This window comes from Alligator sinensis, unplaced genomic scaffold, assembly GCF_000455745.1.
Source record: "Alligator sinensis unplaced genomic scaffold, ASM45574v1 scaffold437_1, whole genome shotgun sequence".
Lineage (NCBI taxonomy): Eukaryota > Metazoa > Chordata > Crocodylia > Alligatoridae > Alligator > Alligator sinensis.
In genome coordinates, this window is record NW_005842176.1 from 435,721 (window position 1) to 457,881 (window position 22,161).

The 22,161-nt window shown below is 49.0% G+C and overlaps 1 protein-coding gene and 1 long non-coding RNA gene across 6 annotated transcripts in view; one reads left to right on the top strand and one right to left on the bottom strand.

Moving 5' to 3' along the window:
• Positions 1 to 2,113, top strand: part of LOC112550674 — a 6,625-nt gene extending 4,512 nt beyond the window's left edge. The window contains exon 3 of the long non-coding RNA XR_003094625.1: positions 1,978 to 2,113. This is a non-coding gene — a long non-coding RNA (uncharacterized LOC112550674). The remainder of the gene's footprint in view (positions 1 to 1,977) is intronic.
• The window catches only part of MYRF (myelin regulatory factor), a 110,633-nt gene continuing 88,478 nt past the window's right edge, over positions 7 to 22,161 (bottom strand). For all 5 annotated transcript variants that reach the window (XM_014521033.2, XM_025206950.1, XM_014521032.2 and 2 more), the window contains 13 exons: positions 21,378 to 21,487; positions 16,673 to 16,833; positions 16,201 to 16,273; positions 14,982 to 15,070; positions 13,986 to 14,054; positions 7,526 to 7,608; positions 7,099 to 7,260; positions 5,470 to 5,748; positions 3,588 to 3,675; positions 2,880 to 2,954; positions 2,021 to 2,123; positions 827 to 901; positions 7 to 330 (listed from right to left, as the gene is read on the bottom strand). In XM_014521033.2, coding sequence (XP_014376519.1) covers positions 244 to 330; positions 827 to 901; positions 2,021 to 2,123; positions 2,880 to 2,954; positions 3,588 to 3,675; positions 5,470 to 5,748; positions 7,099 to 7,260; positions 7,526 to 7,608; positions 13,986 to 14,054; positions 14,982 to 15,070; positions 16,201 to 16,273; positions 16,673 to 16,833; positions 21,378 to 21,487 — 1,454 coding nt within the window. In that variant the 3' untranslated portion in view covers positions 7 to 243. The remainder of the gene's footprint in view (positions 331 to 826; positions 902 to 2,020; positions 2,124 to 2,879; positions 2,955 to 3,587; positions 3,676 to 5,469; positions 5,749 to 7,098; positions 7,261 to 7,525; positions 7,609 to 13,985; positions 14,055 to 14,981; positions 15,071 to 16,200; positions 16,274 to 16,672; positions 16,834 to 21,377; positions 21,488 to 22,161) is intronic.

The window sequence follows — 22,161 nt, forward strand, 5'->3', positions numbered from 1 at the left end:
GAAAGAGTTCCTCGGGGCATTGTGGGATATGGTGTTTATAGGTATCGTGGCACAGTTGCACTGTTCCATGTTCCTTGCTTGTTTTGCACTCAGTGTCTATGTTGTCTCCAGTTTGGAGTCTAGAGAGGAAGGCAGGAGCACATTGGGACTTGGGAGTTTCTCAGAGGAAGGTATGGAGCAGTCTAGAAGATTTCACCAGTTCCCTTCCTCTCTCCCATTAAAGGGCACTGGTGCTGCCAGGATTCACTTGCAGAGCCAATAAAACTGAAAATAATAGTCAGTGAAATGATGTCCCATTTGCTCAGTTGTGGCGCTGCAGTTGGTGTGGCCCTGCAGGAGACAGAGAACATCAAGGGAAGCTCTCAGGTTGGTGAGAATCCATACTGAACTCACCCACCTGTGCTCTGAGGAAGAGGAGGATTACCTGGCCAAGCTCATATGTGGCTCCCCACCCCCTCCCAGCTGACTGAAAAACAGGCCAACAGTCTCCCATCAGTTGTTGAGCTTGAGACACGAGCTCTACATTTTCCCCTCTTCCGCTCCTCCCCCTGTGCTTTAGTAAGTTTTGGCTTCTTGCAGCCCACCGAACTCCCCTCCTCCTGCAATGTAGCTATCTGTGCCTCCCTGTGGTGAGAAGGACAATGGGTGGTAGGGCTCTCACAAGTTCCTCCCATAAGAAAGAGGACTTGAGACTGGACCAGGGTAGGAGACTTTAGCAATGGGGGCTGCTCTTCCTGGCTCCTGTCTTGGTCCCATAAGTTCAGATGTGAAACACTGCACTATTGCCCTAGACAGCAGAGAGTGTAAAGCACATCTTCATACTTACAGGCCAGGCTACCCGAAAGTGGTAGGTGAATTCCTGGAATGACAGCATTACTATAGGCCAACGGTGCATCCTTTCCTGAAGGGAAGGAGAAGACATGGTCACTGAATTCTAGAAGCAGACCTCAAGGACCATCTAGTTCCATTCCTGCACAGATGTAAGAGCTGTGGTTCCTAAACAACTGCACATGGCTCACATGCAACAGTGGAATCCCTAATGTTTGGTGTTAGGTACCCTTGGTGACACAGATATAAAACATCTGGCTCCACTGCATTGGCTTCTCAGGCATCATCCTGCAAAGCCCAGAGAAAGGACTAGGGTCCCAGACACCAGTGGTGGAACTGGAGTAACATGTGTGGGAGGGAACCCAATATCCTGTGCTGGCCATTGGAGAAACATGTCCAGCTGCAGAAGTGCCATAGCAAGGGAGGTTGGCTGAGCTGACAGCAATTTGTTTGCAAAGGTGCCATGCTCACACTGCCTTGCAAAATGCTGGGTGAGGAGATCTGCATACGCGTGGGTTTAAATGATTTAAGTTAAAAGCTGGATACCCCATTTGTAAACCTGCGGCTGGTGTAGTGGCCTCTTTATTAGGGGAGCTGCAGGGTGGGAGGAGGCAAAAATGGTTGCCTGTAGAAAGAGGAGAGCTAAATGTCCTGTCCCACAGAGTTAATGGGAAAATACAGAAATCACACCACTAAATTAGTAGGTGCAGACAGAGCAGTCAGTGAGAGGAAAGGGGTCAGGAATAAGGAAACAAATGGTCTTAAAGAGGATGGTGTCACAGAGGTAAACAGTAGTGCAGGGGGTGCAGCAGCAGGATAAGGAAGGAAAGGACATTGTTAATGTAAACCCAGAGGCCTGTATGGGGATGGGAATAGAGGAATATAAAGTTAACATGACAACAGTGTTCCTGAGGTTGGAGGTTTGCTGAAGGCTCTGAGGCTATCGTGCTGCACAGTATCCAGGGCCCTGCCTGTAGCCTGATTCAAGGGGTTTGGCAGAAGTGAGGTAATTCCCTCACCTTGTGGGGCTGGAGACAAAGCAGCGCACTGAGAAGCAGGGTCAACTGGCTGACCCCAAGCTTGGTGTTGCTGCAGCTAGATTGCTCCCCAGGCCAGAGCTTGCTCAAGTCTGTTCATTTTGTTTTACAGTGTAGACATGGCCTCTGTCCTTTGAGGAATGCCACATCCTTACCTGGGTCCCTGTTGTACTGGTGGAGCTGTCGACACTCACGGCATCCTGACACGGGCTGCTGGAGTTAATGCCACAAAGGTAGATGGACACAGCCGAAGAGGCACTGAAGAGATGTGCATGAAGTGAGACAGGGAGCTACCACCATTAGAGGTTGGTGGCTCTGAAACAGAACCCCAGCAGCTTCCCACTCCCTCCATTGTTACCCCAGCTCTACAGCCCGCTCCGTACTCAGCTTCTCATGACCTGCCCCTTTCCACCACATCCATGTAGTCTACTCCACTCACAGCTACCTCCCAAACTGCTCCTTCAAACAACGGTCTCTCCTTTCACACAGCTACACCCCTCCCCACAAAAATTGCTCCTTCCCATCTTGCCCCCTGCATGCCTTGCCCCACTCATGGCTACCCCACAAACTGCCCCTTCCCATCAGTCCCAGAAAGCAAGCTACTTAGTTCTCTCATGCACCTTTCCCTTATGCCCTATCAGAGCCAGACTTTTCATACAGTACTCCATTACCCATCACTTCCCCCTCATACACTACACACCCCTGCCTTCATAGTGCCCCCCCATACCTTTCTGTTCCTTCTCCCAATATTAGCTCTTGAACCATGACCCTGCAATCTGATTATTCCCACTGCTCAGAGTAGAACCTGTTCTCCATCTCACATAAAACTTGCCTCCTCTTCCCACTCTGCCCCTCTCCTTTTGCACCCATGCCCTTATTAGCCCTTTGTGCCTTCTCCACTCAAATTGTCACTCTGTTAGTCCCCTGCTTCCACGAGGTCACTGCTAAATTCTTCCCTGTGGCCCCCACTCTCTCAGGAATGGAAACCAACAGGAGACAAGCCCCTTGACTCACTTCATCTCCAAGGTCATGTTGGTGTTCACTGCTGTGAGCTGGCTGATGGGAATACGGTAGGTGAGGTTTCCCATCCTGTGGGGACAAATGAAGAAAGACCAAGGTTTAGCATCAATGCAACCTACTTCGGAGAAAGATCAATAGGGGAGGGCATCCTGCACCCTCCAGCAATGTGGCCATCACCCTAGTAGGGCTGTGCAGGCTTTTTGAGCAGAAAAGAATCCTGTGATCCTACTTTGTCTCAAAGGACCTCAGCCTGATGGCCTCTTTTCACCAGTTCCAACAAAACTCTAGTCGGGAGCTGGGCCCAAGGATCAGCCATGAGAGATAGACCCTTCCACCCATCCCTGCCAAATGAGGCCTCAGACAGCAGCAACCCAAAGTCTTTAGAGGACTACAGACCTCCTGGAATGGGCTGGAGGAGTGACTCAGACCACTCCCTACTGGGACAAAAGAGTACATCGTAACCATTACTGAGCTGGGCAGTAACGAATCTCCTTGTTGGCATTGTCAGCAAAGAAGCCAAGGATTGAGGGTGTGATGGAGAATGAACAAGAAGGCCAAGGCAGGCTATGGCACAGTAGCAGGGCTGTGTCAGGGAAGCCAGACTAGCTGAACCTGGCCCACACAAAACAAGAGCTTCCATCTGCCGTGCAGACATTTTTGCTGCCATCAATGCTGGGCAGCACGAACCAGGCCCTCACTCACCTGCATGTGTCGCTAGTTGCACAGTACTGGGATGTGATGGCCATGCCAATTTCTACGATCTGTATGGAGTGGAGCAAAGGGCTTGAGCCTGCAAGACAGGGGAGAGGTTACAGAGGAGGTGAAAGTATCCACGAGTCTGAGAAGAGGCAGAGAAGTTAGGGTTGGGAGGGACATCTGTGAGGCCAGCTCTCCCCACCACTGCCACATTGTGGATTCCTTCACCCTCATCACTAATTCCCCATCTCCCTCCACCTCCACCAGGCTGTGCTGGTCCCTGCCTGCAGCATCTCACAGCAGAGCAGCAGGCTGCCCTTTGTCAGTAAGGGCTACAGCCAGTGTCTTCCAACAAATTCCTTCCCTTCATAAGCAACTGCCAGTTTTTGGAACAGCCATGTGCTCATAGGCCCCGGAGGCTTCTAAGTGAGCTGGGGTGCTTGTCCCTCTGAAAATAAAGTCTCTTGCATCTTGGGTGCATAATGCTTTTCTCAGAGAAGCCTGAGGGTAAGTTCCTAAATCCCCATCCAAACTCCCTTAGGCCACCCAGAATATCCTAACCTCACCCCCCCCTGGCTCTACACACAGGTAGCTCCCTGCACCACCACTTCTGCACCTATCAGAACAGGGGCCTTCTCTGCCTCTGTGACATCAACCCTGAGCCTCTCTGTTGCGCTGGCAGAGGAGACCGAGCCAGGAAAAGGCTCTACCCCAGCTCCTTCTTGGACTTGAGCTGTCCTCTTATAGGTTCTTCACCTCCACCACAGGTGTTGGGGTGGAACACACTTGGGATTGCGATAAGCCCTCTCCATATCCCCAAAGAGATAGACATGTCCTTCAAACCCAACCCAGTCTGCAGACCATTGTGGTAGTGGCCACACCTTTTGCTCTGGCACCATCATGTGCCTAAAATTGCATATTTCAGTTGCCCATTTAGTTACTTGGGTTTGATGTGGAAAAGGCTAAATGAGCTGGGAGGCTGGGGGTTGATGTGGCAGAGGCAGGGAGCTGAGAGAACTCAAGGCAAGAAGTAGTATATAGGGACTGGATGCACTTTGAACATCTGGCATTTCTGAAAACTTCATCTCTAGGGCTTTAAAGACCGTCATCCCCCAAAGGGCTTTAAAAGCACTAGGAAAAATTCAGAGCTGGTGTAAGCAGATGCAGCTCCACTGAAGTCCACCAAGTGGTACTACAGTCTGGATAGTCATGTGCAAATGGACAGGCATGCACCACGACCTGGCAGCTCTTGTCTTTGACACCCAGTGTAACCCACTAGTCCTGTTTGATGGTGCAGGGAGGTAAGGGAGTGTCAACCTGACTGCACATGACAGCCATCATGTTGGGGAAGCAGCAATGGGTGCTACACCGTGTGTTCTGGACTTCTTCTGCCGACCTCTCAAACTCACAGCCTGTGTGGTTGTGGAGTGTGATGGAGTGAGATGCTGCCTCAATACCAAGGCCATCACTTTGGTATTGGGTACTCTGTCAGTTCCCAATCAAGATTTCTGTTACACCCAGGCAGGACTGGGAGACTGGCACCCCGCAGATAGTCATAGGTGTGGCCAAAGTGTGGGGAAACAGAGGTCAGCAGGTCTGGGTCTGGAATGTACTGTGTGAGATAGAAAGTATTAAGGGTTCTGTCAGGGGGGTATAGCTCATTCAAAGAGGGGGCTTTGGTGTTCAATACAGCTTTGGCTTCTGTGAGAGGGTGCAGGGAGACAGTTTAAGTTGTGTGGGACTGAAGTATAGGTTCAGCTTTAGAGAGCAGGGCGACAGGGTGCAGGGGATGGAGATGAGAGATCTACCACTAAGATGTCTCAGGTTATCCACTATCACATGAATTTAACCAACCAGAGTGCAGAGAGGAGACGGGAGGTCCACTTACCTGCCACCTGGGGCCGCTCACTCCCCGATAGGCTGACGCTGCGTTGCTGCCGGGCCTGCCCTTGTGGGAAGCTGTTGCGGGACAGTGAGAGCTGGGAGATGTACTTGGACTTGCTCTGGATGTGGGTGAAGGGGGAGGACGGGCTGGCATTGGGGCTGCCAAAGCCCTGCGATCTCTCAGGGTTCTTTGTCCACTTTGTGTGGGACATCACTTTCCCAGTGATGCCCCTGGATTTGGCTTTGATATTCGTCACTGGCAGAAGTGATGTGTGGCTTTGGTCTGCGGGCAGAAGAAGATAAGCAACTGAGCTCAGAGAGCGGGGAGGCTGAGCTCAAAGAGAGAATTACCACTGCTCCATAGCAAGGCAGATCTCCCCACTGGGCATAGATATCTGAGACCAAATGTTTCTCCAAGCATACAGGGCGTGAGCTCAACTCAGAGGACATGTAGCTCGTAACCAGGAAGAACTGGAGTTGCCTACCCCCCACCCCTCCCTCATGATGTATTCCTACCTCTGTAATGAGGTGAGCCCATCCCCACCCATACGTGCCTGAAGCAAACTCCAGAGGTGTAGAGGGCCATGTGGGTGTGGGGTCTGGTCTGGAAGCAGCAATCAGAGGACCCCTGACAAGGGAAGTCCAGACTCCCAGGGTGAAAGCAAAGTTCAGGCAAGTGCAGTTCAGGCAAGTGCAGTGTTTAATGGTCAATGAATGACACCATTGGTCAGGGCCAACTGCCCCAGGGCTGCTGAGTGATATCATGTCGAGGGCAGATGCTCTTCACATTGAAGCACCAGACAGAGAAGAATGGAGCAAACTGGCTCCTGAACAGCTAACAGTAAGGCATGGCTAATGGCCCATCCAGCCTTGGCTCCAAATTAACACAGACATGGAGGTTGCAATACATGGTAAGGATGAAGCACTCAACCCCAGTGATGTTTTCAGCCCCCGTAGCCCAATGTCTCCCACAGTGGCAGTATAGGTGCTGAGGGGAAGAGTATTTATGCACTGCCTGTCCAGACTAACCTGACCCCTGCCCCTCCTCCTTTACACCTTCCAGGATTCAGACATCTAGGAAGTCCAAACTCAAGAGACTGCAGCCCTAATTATCATATTTCATGCCCACTGATGGACCTGTCCTCCATGAATCTGCCCAGTCACATTTTGAACATGGTTAAATTAGCAGCCTCCCCAACATCTTGCAACAATGAGGTCCACAAGTTAATTACATGCTGTGTGAAAAATAATTTCTTGTTTGTTTAAATCTGCTACCTAATAATGTCATCTTACATCCCATAGTTCTAGTACGGTGAGAGCAAGTAATACCAGTAGTAAATCCCTATTTACTTTCTCCCACATCATTCATTTTATAGACCTCTATTATATTCTATTTTAGTTGTGTTTGCTCTAAACTCAAGTCCTAGCCTATTTAGTTTCTCCTCATACAGAACCCTCTCCATACCCCTAATCATCCCTTACCTGTCCCTCTTCTACCTCTACTAAATCCCAGAACTGCATGCAGGTGTGGGTATATCATGGGTTTATACAATGGTATAATAACATCTTCTCTTTTGTTTTCAATTCCATTTTTAGTAATTCCCAACATCCTATTTGCATGGGCTGTGCTTACCCATCCGGTTGGTGGCATGTGTGGGGCTGGTCTCAGAGACAGCAACAGAGGATGCATTGGTGGGAGTAGCAGAACAGCAGGTGGAGAAGCATGGAGGGCTGAAGCATGCTAGCACACTTTGGCTGGACATGCCATGTGGCACGTTGTGCATGTTTGTTGTGACTGCAAGACAAAGGGGGAGCTTGAGTGAGCCAGCCCCAGAAGGGCAAGATAGCATCAGCAGCACTGACAGCTATGGTCTAAGACATGGCTACTCCCATTCATCAAAGTTCAGTTCCCGTGAGCCCCCCTTGCTGTGACATAGCCATATCATCTCTGGCATATGACAATCCTCAGGAACCATCAGTGCTGAGATAAGGCTATATCTTATGCACTAAATTATATCAGAGTATCTGGGAACCAGCACCAGCCCTATCATGGTACATACTGTGTAAGGGAGCTCCATTGCTGGGTGCACTGGGTGACATAGTGGAATGTACAACCTCCGTCTTGTCAAAGTTCTGATTTGATCTGAAATGCAGGAAAGTGTGCATTAGAGGGCAGGATGCAACCACCAAGGATGCTTGTCTACACCTGGAGGGAAGGCAGGTAAGAAGGGGCTGTGCAGTGATGGCAGATGGTATATGAGGGTGTGGAGTGACAGCAAGAGCAGGAATAGAAATGGGGAAGGATGAAGGTTAGCAAGAGACAGCAGGGCAGGAAAGGGGAAGAGTGCCAGATTTGAGAAAGGAAAGAAGGAAACAGTATGGGGAAGGGGGTCAGGACACCAGGACTACCAGAGCAGGTCACACAGGGGTCCAGCTGCCTCCAAGGTCTGACAGCGAGAAGTACCATGTGCTTCAGACAGGGCCTTCTTTGATTGATTATGGCACAGCCTGACCCTGAGAAGGTGTTTTCTCATCCCCAATCAGTCAGGGGTCAATATGAGTTTTCACATCCTTTCTTGGGCTGCCTTAAGTAACCATACAGTGTCCTTACCTGTGTACATGCTTAGACTTTGCTCAAACCCTACCCACACCCCTGGTCTCTATCACTGCTGTCCCATGAGCTCATTAAGCTTTGTGTGATGGGTCTCCTTCTGTCCCTTTCAACTGTCCTGCCCTTTCCATTTTGCTGAATGCCCCCTCACACTTGGACTGTTAGAAATCAATGAGAAAAGAAGTGTTCAGTCTACTACCTCTGCCCTGTTCACTAGCTTATACTTTCCTCTCTAGCATTCATCTCTTCTCCAAACTGAACAGTCCCACCCATTTAATCCCGTCTCTTTGAGGGACTTCGGATTTCTCTGTACTCTTCCCTGCCCACATCACTTTCCTTCTTGACATACTATGATCAGGACTGATGACAGATCCTGAGATGGGGAAAGTATGAGGGCAGCAGAACTAAGATGCTGGATTTCAAAAAGACAGATTTCAACTGACTTAAGGAGTTAGTAGGCATGGTGCCATGGGAAGACAGACTGAAAGATAAAGGTGCCTAGGAGGGCTAGAAGCTTCTAAAGGGCAGTCTTGGAAGCCCAACAAGAAATGGTTCGAACATGATGAAAGCACAAGAAGGAGAGTAAGAGGCCAATGTGGCTGCTTAAGGAGCTTCTAGGATGCCTCAAATGCAAAAGAAAAGCATACAGGCAATGGAAAAAAACGGCAGGTCACCAAGGAAGTGTACCAGAAAATAGCAAAAAACTGCAGAACAAAATCAGGAAGGCAAGATATAGAATGAGCTGTACCTGGTGAGGAAGATTAAAGACAACAAGAAGAGGTTCTATAAGCATCTTGGCCAGAAGAGAAAGACCAAGGAAGCTGTGAGTCCCCACTGTTAAATAGCCAAGGGGAACTCTTAGAAGATGCAAAGGCAGAGCTACTCAAAAGCTACTTTGCCTCAGTGTTCACAAAATAATTAAGGTGCAACCAGACACTTAATAAAGATTATCTGAATAAGGAAGGAGGCAAGTTGAGAGATGACAGTCAGAGAGCAAAAGACTGCAAAAGAGACAGTCAGAGAGCTTTTGATGAGTCTGAACAAATTTAAGCAAGCAGGTCCTTGTGAACTTCATCCCAGGGTAATGAAGGAATTGTCAGTGGGTATCTTGGAGCCTGTGGCAATAATATTTGGAAAGTTGCGGGAGACAGACGAGGTACCAGATGACTGGGAAAAGGCCAATGTAGTACCCCTTTTTTAAAAAAAGGCAATAAGGAGGACCCAGGGAACTACAGACTACACTTAGCCTCACCTCAGTACCTGGGTACTGGAGCGTATCCAACAGAAGTCCATTTGCAAGCATCTGGAGGAGGGAAGACTGATAACAAGAACCCAGCTTGGATGTACTAAGAACAAATCATGTCAAACAAACGTTCTCTTTCTTTGACAAAGTAACTACTTGAATGGATGAAGGGAAGACTGTGGATATAGCCTGTTTGAACTTCACTAAGGCTTTTGACAAGATCCCAAATGAGCTTCTTATAAACTGATTGGAGAAATATGGGCTAGATAAAACTGCTGTAAGGTAGAAAACCAACTAGCTCAACAGCCACATGCAAAGGGTAATTATAAATGGATCTATGTCAGAACTGCAGAAGGTTTTGAGTGGAGGCCCACAAGGATCTGTCCTGGGCCAAGTGCTGTTCACCTCATTTATTCAATGGGTAATTTGGGTACTGGTATAGAAAGCTTCTTGAGCAAGTTTGGAGATGATACAAAACTGTGAAGGACTGCAAGCATGCTGGAGGATGGGAGCACAGTTCAGAAGGTTCTCAAGAGACAGCACAGCTGTGCTGGAATTAACAGGATGAAGTTCAGTGCTGACAAATGCCAGGTGCTACACCTTGGGAAGAATAATCAAAAATAAAAATACAGTATGGGTGACACCTGGCTGAGAAGAATATGGGAACTTTGGTGGCTCATAGATTCACTATGGATCTGCAGTGTGATGCCATGCAAGGTTAATAAGGTTTTGGGATGCATCAGTAGAAGCATTACGTGCAAGACAGAAGGTGATCACACCTCTCAGCTCAGCACTTATCTTGAGTACTGTGTGCAGTTTTGGGCCTCACAATTTAAAAAGGAGGAGGAGAAATTAGAGAGAGTCTAGGGGCAGCCAACAAAATGATGTTGCCTCTCTGCTCAGAGTCAGACTCTGTTTCCCTTATTTGGAGTCAAGAAGGAATTTTACCCCATGGTCAGACAAGTACAAGCTGTGGGGGGGTTTGCCTTTGGGGTCACTGCCCTCTTCCTCAGATCTCTCAAATGTATTTTAACAACCATTACAGCAGCAGGATATTGGCTGCCATAGCCCCCCTGCTTTACCTGTGGCAGGTTAGGGTGTTATGTCAGGGTTGACTAGTGTTGCTAAGAGGTGAGACAATGGATTTGTATAGAATGGTCTGGATAGGCATGATCCTGCCTCAGGCAGACAGCTGGACTAGATGACCTCTGGAGGTCCCTTTCTGCCATACTACTCTAAGATTCTGTGACAGGACACTAAGCAAAAGCAATCTATTCATTAATACAACTTCATCAGATAATGCTGTTGGGATTAGTCTCCGGTACCATTCTCTTACAGCCTTCACACTTCTTTTGGTGTACAGCTGCTTACTGAGCAGAGGTATTCCAATGAGCTTTCTACAATGATACCCTGGTATTTTCCTTACCAGGTCACATTTAGAGCTCAAGAAGACTATATCCATTCTGTCTTCCCACGCAGCCTGCTTTGTGTATATCAACACCACATTTCTTTTACCATCATATTACCTATCCACCCCCTCACTTGCTTCAATCATTCTCAGAGTTCCTCACCATCTTCCCTAGTTAAAGCATTGTTGCATCTTCTGCTAGATTTGTTCCTTCCTTTTTAAGATCAGTAACAGCTATAGTCTTACAACACCAGGCTCTGTATGCAACCTTAGCGCTGTTACCACTGTGATGAAAACTAGCCAAAACCTTATTTACCTTTTGTGCAGCTGCATCACACTGCAGACTCGCAATGAATCTATGAGCCAAGGCTCCCAGCAATTCAGACACTTGTCTCTGCACTGAAGTAAGGGCCTTGTTACTCATTACTTAACACGTATTATATTTAGATCGTAGTATGCATTAAAGTAACTTAAAGTTTTCCAAGCAGTTGCATGTTAATACTTACTATGATCTAAATATAGATTGTATGACTGTACTGGAGTCTTGAACTGGCTGTGGTGTGATCCCAGGTCCAAGACCAAAAATCACCTGGTATCACACTAGAGATAGTTCAAGGCTCCTGTGCGGTGTGAGTGTTGGGACTAGCTTCCATGCCATGCCAGTGTCACTCCCAGCCCCTGCACCATGCCTGAGCCTTAAACCAGCTCCTGTACAGTGTGGGGGCTGGATCTCAGCATCAGCTGAGAACCCAAAAAGCTCTGGTGTGGTGGAGGGGTATGCAGGAGGGAGACCTGGCAAGCACCCTCCAGTGCAGTGAATGTGAGGGCTGGAACCCAAGAAACAGCCAGTTCAAGGCTCCGATGCAATAAGGTGGTTTGGGAGCCCAACAAACAGCTCTGTTGGGCTCCCAACCCCTCCCCACCGCACCAGTTTCCTGAAAGTATGGAGCAATCTGACATTAGCTCAACACACGTTAGGTAATAAGCTCTGGAGATACTCCTCACCAAAAAAGGCCTAACTTTGCTACACTAAAATGACACTTCACATGTGATTTACTGCTTGAACATTTGGATGCTACTGTTGTACATGCAGTTAACTTGTGCTAAGTGCAACATGTAACAAGGCCCTAAGACTTACTAAGCTATACTTTCCAGGATCTCTTTCAAAAATACCTGCTTCCTTCAGTTGTCTGGGGGTAACTGCTTATTTGGGGGACACTGTACGTTTAAGCAGCAGCCCAACCTAAACTCCCTTTGAAAAGCTGATCAGGGTGGCCACTTGCCCTTTTAACTTATTAAGTAATTCCCATGTCTCCTCTTATGACATCTTGGTCTCTTGCACTGCTTCGGCTTTACAGGGCCTAAGAATTGTGAGGCCAGATTGGTGTCTCCCCAAAAGAGACATATACCAAGAGATGGTTTGGGAACTACTCTGGCCCCTCACTTAGCTGGGCAATACTGTACTCCAGGGCACTCCCATGGCAGTCAGGAAAGCCACTTCAGCATGAGCAAGAGCAAGTTTCTATACCTGTCAACTATTCTGAAGCATCACTCTCCTCTTTACTTGTCTCCTTTTCTCCTTAGTGGTCCAGCCACCTGACAGAGTCTCTCGCAGCTTCCCTGCTTGTGACCTACTAAACATATGCCTTCATTTTGTTTGGCCTTCAGCTGCTTACTGTTCGAATTCCCTCAGGGCCCTCCAGTCCCATCTTCTATGTTACCTACTGGCCTCTGTGCTCCTTCCTATAGGACACTTATGCTGAAGGACACCCATCCAACTCACATAACCTCTTGATCCTGGCCCTTTTCTAACCCTGGTTTTCCCCCTTTCCTTCTTGCTTTGTTGAAGAGTGTCAGTGCCTGCCATTCTTTAGATGGAAGGGAGAAGAAAAGAGGAAGTAGACAGGAAACAGCACTCAAATGACAGTATAATGAAAGAAAAGTAACATACCGTGGACATAAAGCGACTGGGACCCTGGGACCCCTGTGCCGGAAAAGGGCCAGAAGGCAGGCAGTGGGCACAGCAAAAGAGCTGCAGGGCAGCCGGAAGGGAAAGGGAAGAGGAGAGAAATGAAGAGGAGTGGGACAAAAGGACACGAGAGGGGGAGAGCAAGAGGGAGAACAAGGAGGAGGGCATCAGAAATGAAAAGGTAAAGGAAGGAAGAGAAAAGGGGAAAAAAAACAAACAGTGGAAAGAAAATGCATTGGGAGGGAAAAGTAAATGGAGCAGAAGGGAAAAGGAAGAAATGGGAGGAAGTGGGAGGGGAGAAGGAGAAAGAGAAAGAAGTCAGTAATTCAGTAACATGAGGCCTGACATGACTGTAGGCAACTCAAAAATTCTGCCTGCTGTTGTCGAGGCAGCAGATCACAGGCATCCCGCTGATGCTCTTTCCTGCCTTGGGGCACCATTTGGAGAGTCAGACCCTCAGCAAGTGCAACCCAGCCTCCCTCCACTGGCATCAGTGGAAGACTGCTGATTCACATCAGTCAAGGAGTTGCCCCAAGTATTTTGATCTGCAGCCAACTGCTCTAGCCACCCAGGAATAGCCATCACAATGGGTGCTATAGACATGTCTTCATAGCCAAACAACAGCATATTTATTTTCTTATCTTTTCTTTTTAATCTTGAGGAGGCTCAATGGGCACAAAGCTGCCTCTGCCCTCTAGCCTTGGCAAGCACACTCCAGCAGAACTCCACTGCCAGTGGTTAACAATCTCATAATTGGCAATGTATACTCTTTAAAGGCACTAATCAGAGGGCAAATTCTACCCTGTGATTCTTCAAACACTTCTCTAGAGGCTATTTGAGTAACCCTGAACATTTCATTTCAATGATGGGCAGGACTCAAAGATGGAAAAGGCGTCTGGATCCCATCTCTTCCCCACCATCTCCTCCCTCACGGCCTTCAATCCATCCTCCAGGGAATTGTCTAGTCCAGTCCACTGTCAGACAACTCACTCTCAGGAGGAGTTTGTTTCCACAGTTGTATTTCAACCAATCTCCCTACCCTACCTCCTCTCTAGTCAATCCCTCATAGCCACCAGATTACTGGCCCCAGGCCACAAGACTACCATTCCTTTAATCTCTGTTCACTGCAGTTAAGTGGTTTATGTGGGGGTAGATGCCCTCCACCCCTTCTCTGTTCTCTCTTCAGCTTGTTGGCTTTGTTTAAATACCAGCAAGCCACTAGACAATGAGAGAAACCACAGAGAATTTGTGCCTGGAGGAAGGGAGGGGGAAGGGCAGGAGATACATACCCATCAATATCTGCCAAGTCCTCCTCATTGCGCAAGCTCAGCACGTACAGAGTGGACATGGACACCACACTGGGGAAGAGAGAGAATTTTAAGTGTGAGGGTGAGTATCGACTCTGCAGCAGGGGAGTAGTGACTCTCCCACCAGAGCAAGTCAATGCATCGCCATCTGATCTATACCCAATCCAGGCTAGATGGGCAGCTGTAGGTCAGTAACTTCCCAGCCCTGGTGGTACTCACAAATGGCTCATGCAGAACCCTTCTATTGTCTGCTCCTCTATGGTATCACAGGCTGATGTCAGGTTGCTTCACCAGTTGCCATGAGCAACAAGGCCACCCTGAGAGATGAGCATTTACCTAGAACTCCCTGGAGTGGATCAATTGGTCTGGCCAGCAGTTAAGGCAGAGGTATTTTTATTTGTTATGCACTGACCACAGCTCAGCCTGTGGATGATCATGGAGTAGCTGAGCTCTCTACACTGAGGAGAGCATGCAATGAATGACATGTCTGATACATGCAGTTCTTCTGTTGGGTAGAGGTCATGGCTGATGGGGCTCTGGCAAATGGCAAATGGTGGCCTGGGAGGGATATGAAGAACAGCAGGGCTCTAGGGTAGAAAAGGCATTCACAGATACAGGGAACAACAATGAGATTGGCTGCATGAGCCGCAGGGCTATAAGGGGAAGTGATGGTGAAGCAAGCAAGGGATTGGGCTCAGACTCAGCCCTAAGTTGCTGGTGCTCCCACAGAAAGTAACGTGAATTGTGCCTGCTTACTCTAAAGCTGAACCTGGACCAGGAACCATGAACCTGAGCAACACTGATGTGACCGGAGGAAGGAGATACCCAACCCGCTGGGTGAGCAAGATGCTTTTAAAATGGTACACAGGAGATAGCCAGCTGAAAAGACCCCGAGGTTATCCCTTTGCTGTACTGTGCGTGACTGAGGAAAGTAGCTTGCCATGCTATGGACAAGCAGCCAGGGGGGCAGTCACTCACCTGAATGCCATGATGATGACCAGAGCGATGATGGTACCCTGGAGGAAGCGTTGGCTGATGCAGGCTTGTTCTGTGACAGGAGACGGGGACTGCAGGACAAATGCAGGGGAATCAACTGCTTGTACGGTGCTGAACTCCGTAAGGCAGCTCTTTCTACTGCCTTAAACTTCCCTGGAAGGGGAGGACTTCCTGCCCCCACCCCAGCAGGAGGCCATTCCTCCTGCTTCATATAATGCCCTTCACTATCACTGAAGAATAAGTAGGACAGTTCCTCTAGAACAGCGTTTCTCAACCTGTGGGTCGTGACGCAAAAGTGGGTTGCAAGAATATATGTAAGGGTCACAAACAAACTTAAAAAATGGATCAAACTTTAAAATAGGATTCTCCTTTAAAGGAGAAAAACATGGGAAACCATGGGTTTTCCCTTGGAGGCTGGCAGAGTTCCAACTTGCAAGGGACTGCTTGGGGCCCCCTATGCCCCAAACACACCCCCAGAAATCGGGGTCAGGAGTGAGGGGCCAGGGGGCTGTTTTCTACTTAAACTGTTTACTGGGTCAGGACTAGCCATCAATGTTTACAAACAGGTCCTGGTACAAAAGGTTGAGAACAACTGCTCTAGAAGACACTGGCCAACAGTGCTGCACTTGAAGTGACTGTAGGAAGATAGTGGCTACAGGAGACTGGCAGTGGTAGGGGATAGGTGGGCCCGGGGATCTGAAGGCAGTAAGGCAGGTAACAATACTGAAAGTGCTGGAGACAGAGGGACTCCCCAGTGCTGGTACAACTTACTGGGTGCATCTACACAAGACACTACATTGCCATAGCAATGAGCTATGGTGATGTAGCTCATCACTATGGTGACGTAGCATTGGCAGGCACAAACCGTGATGCCAACACTTTGTAACCGTAGCTCATCACTATGGTGATGCAGTGTCTAAAAATAATTGTGCACTGCCAGGACTGCACAGTACCAGTAGGTACTAACTAGGCAGTCCTGGGCACGTGTAGGCGTAACATGTAGGTGTAACATCTCCATTCAAGCACCCCTACCCCCAACACACCATGCAGCTCCCCAGAGCCGCACCCCAGCTTCTCCTGCCCTCCAGCAGAAGCACAACAATGCAAAAGGCTTACATGCACAACAGTGTCCTGACACACACCCTCATGCTTTGCACACCACCTAACACAACTCCTGTTCCTTTGGAAAATGCCTTCTTACCTTGCTAGCCATTTTGGGGGGCCTCTTTTTGTGGGGAACACTTCCTGCACGGCTGAACTGACTTCCTGCTTGGCTGCAAAGGGAGAAGAAAGGTTTGAAGTGGGTAGGCTTTGGCAGCACACAGAGCCATAAAGCTCGGTGAAGGTGGAGTTCAGGGGTGGTAGCCCGTCTGTAACAAACTCGCATGGCACGTTTAGAGAATCTGGCTCAGAGAGCCCGGGGATTCAAAGCCCTGAAAGAGTGAAAGTCACTGCAGAATGAGTTGCTGCAATAGCCTTAACTCTGCCCCAGGGTCTGGGCCTAAGGGGAAATCTCACTTCATTCTCCCTGGTGCTGAGCTCCCTGTAGCTGTAAGGGGCTGCCCCTATCCAAGGCAGAATCTCCCAGTGCCCCACCCTGCAGTGCTAGGGTTGCCTGTGATTCAGGGTGCACATTTCTTCCCTGCTCCTCTGCCTCCTGCCTTTGGCCCTACCTGAAGGTCCCAGAGCTGACAGTCGACTTCATACTGTCCAAGCGCTTGAGCTTAGCCAGTTTGTGACTCCACCTCTCCAGCTCATCGATGCGGGTCTCCAAGTTGTCGGTCAATTTGCAAAGTTCCTTCACAGCCCCAACGTTCTCCATGAAGATCCGCTCCTGCCAGGGGCAGAAGCAGAAGGAATGAGTTTTCTCTGGGAGCATAGGGATAGACACACATGTGGGCAGTGGCCTGGCCAGATCAGGCTGCCCATCAAAACTAGTTTTCCCTCTTGAAATGTTCAAAATCTGCTCGAGCCCAACGGAAAGGTTCCAGACCACCCATCAGCACTGGGCCATGTAGAACGGTGCATCAGGAAACCCAGCCAAGTTCTCCACAGCTGTTTGGAACTGATAAACATTTGCAAGGGATTTATTTTACTTTGCACCAGCAAAACAGATAAAGGCACTGTCTCCAGTACTGGGTGTTCTTGGCAGCATGTACAGTTTTTATCTGTTACAAAGCTGTTGCTCACCTAGCCCCTCCCCTGCCCAGCCAAACTGGAAATAAACAGCACAAATCCTCTCTCTCCTGCCTCTCCCCACCCTCAATACTTTGCTCCACATGCAACAGTTTGTGAGACCTGAGCTACTTTGCAGCCTGTGCCCTAGGTGAAAACTGAGTTCCAAAGATCAGGGGGCCCCAAAGATACCATCCCACCAACTGCAGCCTCCTCAGTAAAATGAAAGAGCTCCAGTCCACACATCCCCATCAGTTCTAACTGCAGTACTGTCCCACCGGCACAGAAGTGGTCCCACCAATGTTGTTTCATCATCCCTGAAGCTTTTCTTTCACCGCTGTGCCTGGTCCTAACTGGGACAGGTCCTAACTAGGCTCTCTTGGGATAGCAACTGTCTCACATATGTGTAAGACTTGGGGGCAATTGAAACCCCTGGGGCTGGGGGATCATGGCTGCCGCAATCCCCAACGCTTGGGGATACATAAAATCCCCAGGGCCAGGGGTGCGTGAAACCTGCCAGCCCACACACACAGCCAGGACTGAGAGTCCCACACCTGATGGGGCTCTTGGTCCTGGTTGCACATGTGGCACAGCTGGGACTCAGAGCCCTGTCAGGTGCAGGACTCTCAGTTTGGCTGCACATGGCCTCTGTAGCTGGGAGACCCCTCAGCAAAGGGGGCTCCCAGCTGTGACAGCCTGCTGCTTGCCAATGCAGGGGAAGCCCAGGATCGGACTCCCCCTACACTTGTAATAAGGCACAACTGGAACTAAATGTGCAATTCTACAATTGCGCCCCCTGCCATGCACATGTGGCATGGCACATGGCACGATTGTGTGGATTATGCATTAGATCCATTTGTGTCTTTACCTGCATATGTAAAGGGGGCCTTAGCCTCACCTCATTTGACTCAGGAAGTTACTGGAGCATATTCTAAGGAAGTCCATTTGCAAGCTTCTGGAGAAAGAAAGGCAGATCACAGGCACCCAACATGGATTTACTAAGAATAAATCATGTCAAACTTGATCTCCTCCTTTGACATTTGGGTGAATGAAAGGAATACTGGGGATATAGTGTATCTGGACTTCAAGTTTGCTTTAGACACAAAACTGGGAAGGACTGCAAACACACTGGAGGACAAGTGCGCAACTTGAAAGGATCTTGACAGATAGGAAAGCTAGCCTGGACCTAACTGGATTAAATTCAGTGCTGACAAATGCAAAGTGCTACAGCTAGGGAAGAATAATCAAAAATACAAACACAAAATGGGTGACACCTGGATGGATGGCAGCATTACAGAGAAGGATCTGGGAGTCTTGGTGGCTCATAGATTCACTATAAGTCTGCAGTGTGATGCAGCTGCACAAAAGATAAATATGGTTTTGAGATGCATCAATAGAAGTGTGGCAAGGCACCGTTGGTGCCTCCCACTTTAAGGGCTGAGCCAAACAGCCAGCAGGTGCTTGACTACGGCAGCCATTTTAGAACTCTGGCCACCTATATATACAGAGCAGTTCCCTAATGGCAGAAACATTACCTGGCTGGAAGGTTGTATGAAACATCTTGGAGGTAAGGGCAGGAGCTTTGGGGGATGGTTTGGAGGCTCCTTGGTCCTGGGCATAACCTAAAACTGCACTCTGCTGGGAGTGGGTGGCCTGGTGGGGCTCCCAGTGGTGCAGGAGCCTCCAGAAAATGACAGGCCAGTTACCACCCTGGTGAAAGGTGGGTTGGGGTGCCTTAACCCCTAGCCCCCACAATATTGCGGATACAAGGGGGCCAGGCATGGCTATGGTCACCTGAACCCAAAGAGGGTGTAAGACCCAGGTGGGGCCAGGCATAGCTATGGCCACCTGAGCCCCCACCAGGGAGGGACGTCCTGTGGCCTCAGTGCAAAGGGGTGGAGATGTGGAGCCCCAGTTTGTGTGTGTATGAGTATGAATAGAGTTGCCCTGGGAGGGGCCAGGGCAAACTTGGCCCCAGTTGGGTAACTGGCTGGCCACTACCCCGGTGAGGGTCACAGGAGAGGCCCAAAAGATGGTACATCTGCCACCCAAGGTGTGCGCTAGATAAAGCCTATGGCTGAAGGGGTCTGCTCTGAGAGAGGGAGCAAGGTGGTATGTGTTGTTGATGCATGGAAGAGACCCTGTGAGAGGCCCTAGTGAAGAGGGCGGTATGAATGTGTGTGTCTGGGACCTGACAACAAGGGCTAAGCTAGGTTTGGCTGTAGGCCAGGAGCACTGTCACCTGGATGCCATCTGCGAGGCTTGCGCTGTGGTGTAGGGGAGGAATGGAGCCGCAGATAGCACCCCCTGGCATCAGGGCAAGAATGGGCAGCCTCCCGCTTAATTAACACCACAGCTAAGAAACAACAAGGCATGGCAGGTGAGGAGACAGGCAGTTGGCCCAGAAACAGGTGGGCGGGCCAATGGCAGACCGGCCCCAAGAGAGCCCCCTGTTACAAGAAGCATTAGGTGCAAGACACAAGAAGCGATTGCCTCTCTGCTCAGCAATGGTTAGGCCTTATCTAGAGTACTGTGTGCAGTTTTGGGCTCTGCATTTTAAAAAGGATGTGGAGAAGGTACAGAAGGTCCAGAGGCAGGTGACAAAAATGACAAAGGGCTTGGAAGGTAAGTCATACAAGGAGAGACTGAAATGAAATACACATGTTCAGCTTGTGGAAAAGGTGCTTAAGAGGGACCTGATAGCAGTCTTCAAATACCTGACGGGCTGCCATAAAGAAGAGGGAAAACACCCTTTTCTATCTGTCTGCAGGCTGTAGGACAGCCCAATGGCTTGAAGTTGCAGCAAAGTAGGATTATACCGGATCTCGGGAAAGATTTCAGTTACAATGAGGCAGTAGAATATACTGCCTAGGAAAGTTGCAGCCTCTTCATCGCTGGAGGTGTTCAAAAGGTTGGTCAGCCACTGGTCAGGGATGATCACTATGCCTATGTTCTGCTATGGGTATTTCCCCAAGCTTCTGGACTTTGCTGTTTGCCACATGGGGATTTTCTCCCCTCCTGCTTCTACATGTGTCAAGGGTTTGTTTGGTTTTTTGGTTTGTTTTTGTTTTTTTAAAGCTTTCCTCAGAGGCACTTGGTACTGACTGCAGCAAAGGCTGAGGATTTTGACCGGAGTGTGCCAATGCTCCCATGGAGACTTAAGCCCAGATGTTCCTGGCTAGTGGGTCTGCCCCTTGGCTCAGGGTCAGATTGATCGTCACATTTGGGGTCCGAAAGAAATTTTACCCTATGGTCAGATTGAAATAGACTATGGAGGTTTTGCCTTTCTCTGTAGCAGGGGGCCTGGCCCTCTTCCTGGGATCTCTCAAGCATATTTTAATAATCTCTGCAGCAGCAGGATGTTGGCTGCCACTGTCCCTGCTGCTTTACCTGTGGCAGATTAGGGTGTTATATTGTGTGTTGTGTCAGGGTGGACTGTAGTTTTGCTAAGAGGCAAGACAATGGATTTGTATAAGATGGTTTGGATAGGCATGATCCTGCCTCAGGCTCGCAGCTCAACTAGATGGCCTCTCAAGGTCCCTTCCACACCTTCTGTATGATACCTATAAAATCTATGAGGCAAGCAAGTACTCTGAGCAAGAGGGATTGTGACTCAATTTCATTTCCAACTTTATGTTCAAGAGGGCAAAAGAAACGACACCTGGCATGCTGAAGTTCACTGCCATCCCCACCCTCAACCTCTCATTGCAAGAATCAGGGCAGCAGGCAGACAGGCAAGCTAGATTTCCCCAGGTGGTGCTGTTTACCTGAGTAGGTCTGGCTGCCAGCAGCCTATTTCCAGGTGGCCCAGCTGCCAGCAGCTTTTTCAGTACCCAGTAGGCTACTCAACAGAACAGATCCCTTTCTGTCTAGCCCTTGGCTTCTGACTCCTTATTCCTGAGCTTCTGCCTGTAGACTTCTTGTTCCAGACTCCAGCACCTGACTTCTTTGCTCCACACTCTCCAGCTCCCAACTCCCTTGGCCCATGGTTCTACTTGAAGTGACCACCTAGATCTCAGTCCCATACAGATCTCAGCTTTCTGGCCCTCCTGTTCCTGATCCTTTGACTCTTGATTCTAGTCTGGACCTTGTCTTGTCTTGATTCCCTTGTGACCCTGTAGGATCAAGCCCAAGCCACCTATGTCCCAGTTGTACTCCTGAACCTTGTTCTCATTAGTGGTGCTCTCTGGAGGAGGAACTAACCTTATTCACCACCAGAAAGTTCTCAATGGTCTTCCCATTGGCAAACACCAGGTCCCCAGTGTCTTTCACAGCTTCTGGGAGAATCTCTTTTATTTCCTGAGCAATGACACCTGCAGAAAAATAGTATCATTGGATCAATGGACCTCAATGGTTCCAGCCCCTGAGGACAAGAACAGATGAAACTTTTTTATACCAGTGTAACTGGCAAGCAGACAATGCAAACCCCTAAACCAGGGTAACATGACCCAATCTAGTGTAGAACTACTCCTCAAGGGATCAAGAATAAAAACACTACCTGTGCAAGTTACATCAGTTTAGGTTTCATCTCAGGGTAGATCCATCCTGGAGTGGAACTTTAGCACATGGATATTACCTACTCCCCCTGCCACCTAATAGCAAGGCGAGTAATAACCACCTACTATGTGAGTTAACCCAGATAGCTGCACCTCCATCCATTACAGATCCCTACCTAGTTTAAATTGGCATACAAATCTTATGTATGATGCATAGGATATGCAGTCACCTGACCATGCCTTAAGTCACTTTCCAAAATGGCCATCTATTTCCTACAAATCAGTCAGTGGCTGACATGAATCCTTCACTCTGTGTGGCAACTAACCATATATCAGTCTATAAGTGACTGGTTCCTAGAAGGCTTACACTGTGGTTAAATTCCAGCCAATGAAAAGCAACCAGGCAAGGGACTTTTGGCTACCGGCTGTTCTCAAGTTATACCCTTATTGTATGTGCACTTAGTTTATTGGGCTGCTGCAGCGCACAAGGG